General features: G+C 39.3%; 1 protein-coding gene across 1 annotated transcript; it reads right to left on the bottom strand.

Moving 5' to 3' along the window:
- Positions 1-1,531: 1,531 nt before the first annotated feature.
- LOC143017951 (serine/threonine-protein kinase Chk1-like) lies at positions 1,532-2,491 on the bottom strand. The gene has a single exon (XM_076172988.1). It carries the CDS (start codon positions 2,489-2,491, stop codon positions 1,532-1,534), a length of 960 nt encoding a protein of 319 aa, XP_076029103.1.
- Positions 2,492-4,533: the final 2,042 nt, after the last annotated feature.

The following is a 4,533-nucleotide window of genomic DNA, read 5'->3' as shown; positions in this document are numbered from 1 at the left end:
GAACAAACTTTGCTACTTTTGGTCGACCTGAGATTAGGCGGGGGAGGTGGAGGATGGGAGGGAGGAGGGGAACAAGAAGAGGAGGAGGAGGAGGAAGAGGAAGAAGAGGGAAATAGCTACTAAGGCATATGGGAAAAATAGACGAAGGAAGAGGAGGAAAAGGAAGAGGAAGAAGAGGAGGGAAAGGAAGAGGAAGAAGAGGTATATGACTACTAAGGTATATGGGAAAAATAGACGGAGGAGGAGAAGAGTAGAAGGGAGGAGAGTCAGAAGAAGAGGAGGAAGAGGAAGAAGAGGAATATAGGTACTGAGGTATATGGGAGAAAAAAATAGACGAAAAAAGTAGAGGATGGAAGAGAGGAGAGTCCCGAGAAGAGGAGGAGGAGGAGGAGGAGTAGAAGGAAGAGGAGGAGGAGGAAGAGGAGGAGGAAGAGGGGCATGTACACTGAAGTATTAGATATGGGAGAAAGAGAGGGGCACCAAGAGCAATCTGAAGAAGACTGGATGCGAAGAATACGAAGGAGAGAGAAAAACGAAGATGTTTGAAGACCCAGGCACCGAAAGAAATGGGATCTAGGCAAGTGAGACAGTTTTGTGTCTTGAGAAGGTAAAGACGTACTCGAAAAACAAAAGAAGAAGAAATAAGATACTTAGAGATGAGGGACAAAAACAGAGAGAGAGATAGATAGAGAGAGAAAGAAAGAGAGAGAGAGAGAGAATAAATACAGAACAAATATGACACACTCATGAAACAGAGTCTAAAAAGAATTTCATGTCAGTCTGAAGAATAAAAAATGAAATTACAAAGGATTACAAAGGATTATTAAGGAGGAGCTTGCTGACCTTTTGGTTCATAACTAGATCGGATGCAAAAAAATTATAATAATGATAAATAAATAAATAAACAAATAAAATAACAGCATATAGGTATATGTGTGCTATTTCATTTCTCTCTACTGAAGGTACATATGTATACACATGCATATATATACACATATACATATATATACATATACGTAGATGTATACAAATATATATATATATATATATATATATATATATATATATATAATATATATGAATACACACTTATGCATACATATGAATATACACCCATACACACACACACACACACACACACACACACACACACACACACACACACACACACACACACACACACACACACATATATATATATATATACAGAAATATGTATATTGAAAATTTTTTCAGACAAATTAATTTGATGATTGAGAACATAAACATGGGTGAACAACGAAATCCTAATCGCTCTTACATTTCGTTCGAAAATGAAGGTTAGCGAATAGGATTCCGTGTCTCCCCCCAGGTTAGTTAGTCTTTTCACTAGGGCAGCCGTTTATATTTTAAATGTCGTCAGGCGATTTTATTCAGCCGAGGGAGGCCTCTTACACCCAGAGGCTTAGCTCAGAAGGTGTTTGAACATATGAACTGCTCACTTAGAGCGAGAAAGGATATAGGGTGATGTATGTCCGCAAGTGGGTTCGTCTCAATCTTGGCCGTGTTTTCGCCATCCGGAGATTCTCTGAAGAGGATCAGTTGCCAGCAGGAGGTCCAGTAGAGTCCTCGAAGACGTGTCCAATTCTTTCCAGATTTCCATCTCCTCCATCTTCTCATCTCTCTCCATCCACATCTTGTAATCCTCATCGTCAATATTTGCCTTTGCCCAGGGCTCGCATGTGGTCAACATTGCAAATAAGACAATGCCACACGACCAGAGGTCGACTGGAGGGCCGAGGTAGCTACTCCCCTCTTGGCATTGCAAGACTTCTGGCGCCATATATGACTTGGCACCCACCTTCCCGGTTAACCGAATCTCCTCACCATCGACAATGAAGAAATCAGCGAGACCGAAGTCTGCGATCTTCAGGACCTTTTCCTTGGTCAGAAGAAGATTGTCCAGCTTCAGGTCTCTGTGGACGATGCCTCTGGAATGGATGTACTCAACACCGTCCATGAGTTGCTGGAAGTAGGATCTGATCTCTTTCCTAGTAAGGTCGTATAAGGTGCTCTGTATGTCTCCTCTGGAACAATACTCCAGGTATAGGGAGAGCTTATTGACTTTCCATTCCCAGCAGAAGAGTTTTACTATGTTGGGGTGGCTCATCTGGGTATGTATGACTTCTTCTGATGAGAACCCGAACTCTGAAGGCTGGGAGAGAACGACCTTTCTTGCAACAAGTGTCTTCGTTCCTACTTTTCTTATCAAAGTAACATTTCCAAACCCGCCTTGCCCAAGATCTTTCACCTTTTTCCAGCCCGAGGTGAATTGGTGGTCTTTAATTGTTCTTTCGTTCTCTTCTGCGACTTTCTTGCAGTCGTCCAGGGTTATGGGAATCGAGGCCAAGCGTTGAGTTCTCTCGAAGTCGATCTTTTCCGAAGTCGAAGAACGTCGAGAGTCGAAGCTCTGGAAGCAGCGACACAGGGCGAAGAAGAACTGGAAGACCATCTTGAAAAAAAAAGTTCCCTCCAACGAATTGAACTCGGGACCGCAGACGCGATTCTTACAAAGAGTCACAAACGTATCTTAGATTTCTGTATGTGTGTTTAGAATTTCGTGGAAGTAGAATTTAGGTACTCTTACTCTCTAGTTTTACCTCTGCTCGTAATTCTACTTTATTTTATTTATATATTCTGTTTTCTAAATTACTTATTTATCTTATCATCTATGTACCTACTCATTCATTTATTTGCCTGTTCATTTTTATTAATACAATCAAGACTTTACATCGCTTCCGCACGTATATCGCAATCGAAATTAATTTCACAATCTTTCGTTCAGTTCTAAATTTTGATATTATGCTCACCATACTGAACTAACCAAGCATATTTTTTTTCATCTCCGTTACAAATATCATATGATAATGGTGAGGATGATGAAGATGATGATGAAACAGAAATAAAAGAGTTGGTGGTATATAGGATATCATTATAATGTCCATTCGTTGATGCAATCAGAAGCATGTTGATCTCCTATCCTCTCTCTCTCTCTCTCTCTCTCTCTCTCTCTCTCTCTTATCTTTTTCACTTCTTATAATACACCACGTAAAGAGTAAATTATAAAAACCGATTACCATTCTTGATGGTATTTATTAATACAATTCTTTGGAAAAAGTAACTCCCAAGTATCTTTCCTTAGCTGAGCAGCAAAACATAGGTTAACTACTCCCTGACAGGTCCAATTACCAAAGTTCTCCCGTTATCTGCCAGATGGCATCGCGAGGTCGTTCGCGGCCGCTGGCCTTGTCCCACGGGCCACCACAGGACCGCATTCATATCTTCTATGGCCACAAAGTTCAAAAACATTTTCATATTCTTGTGTGTGTGTGTGTGTGTGTGTGTGTGTGTGTGTGTGTGTGTGTGTGTGTGTGTGTGTGTGCGCGCGCGTGCGTGCGTGCGTGTGAATGTGTGCATTTGGGTGTTTCCATGCTTGTATCTATGTGTGTGTGTGTGTGTGTGTGTATGTGTGTACCTGTGTGTTTCCATGCTTGTATGTGTGTGTGTGCATGTGTGTACGTGCGTGTTTCCATGCTTGTATGTGTGTATACTATAATGTATGGTGCATTGCGTTTGTACAGGATGGTCTAAAAGTTACAGATGGTTTTTTATTTCTGGTAACAAATACGAGTACATGCATGGACTTTGAATACAACATAGAAACATTGCCTCCTCCTCAGCAACTGCATCGTCTCTCTTGGGGGGAAGGCGCCTTAGGTTGCCCCATCTTGCTGGAACTGCATGTCGTGCCCAAGATCATTGAATGAACAAGTGACCACAAATTGCAACCCCTCACTGACTTTTGGGTCACCCTGTATATATATATATATATATATATATATATATATATATATATGTATATATATAATATGTATATATATATATATATAATATGTATATATATAATAAATATAATATATATATATATATATATATACATATGTATATATATACATATATACATATATGTATATATAAACATATATAATGTACTGTGTGCATTGTGTAGGTGAGGATCCTACGCCAGGAAACGCTGAGTATCTTCGGCCAAAGCCGTCACCTTTGCCCTATGTATATATATAGGGCAGGTAACAGTCACTGCAAGGAATCGGAGAGACTGCAGGATTCGAACCCAAAATAAAACATTTATGGGGAGGCATAAGATTTTAGGGGGCCAGGGGGTACTTGGAGACCGTTTGAATAAATTGGAAGCAGCTGGAATGTGAATTATATATTTTCTTTTCCATTTTATCTAATTTCGAAGTATTTTTATTTTTGTATACAAGATAAAAAAAAAATTAGGTGATTTAACAGGTTTATTAAATTTGCACATGCAAAGTTCGCACCTCCAAGTAGTTATACAATTTTGCAGAATATTATATTCAGACCAATTGAAGATAATAAAGGTTAAGGAAATGATTGCAGGTAGAAATAAGAAAATAAATGGAAATAGAATAGATAAATGAAAATTAGATAAAAAAATCTTCCCTTTTT

The sequence above is a fragment of the Oratosquilla oratoria genome, chromosome 33 (assembly GCF_046742065.1).
Source record: "Oratosquilla oratoria isolate Oo_2021 chromosome 33, ASM4674206v1, whole genome shotgun sequence".
NCBI classification, from domain to species: Eukaryota; Metazoa; Arthropoda; class Malacostraca; order Stomatopoda; family Squillidae; genus Oratosquilla; species Oratosquilla oratoria.
This window is presented reverse-complemented; position numbering and strand designations above follow the sequence as displayed.

What these genes read in the sequence shown, in the direction of transcription:
- LOC143017951 (XM_076172988.1), bottom strand. Translation starts at nt 2,491, where the DNA reads ATGGTCTTCCAGTTCTTCTTCGCCCTGTGTCGCTGCTTCCAGAGCTTC.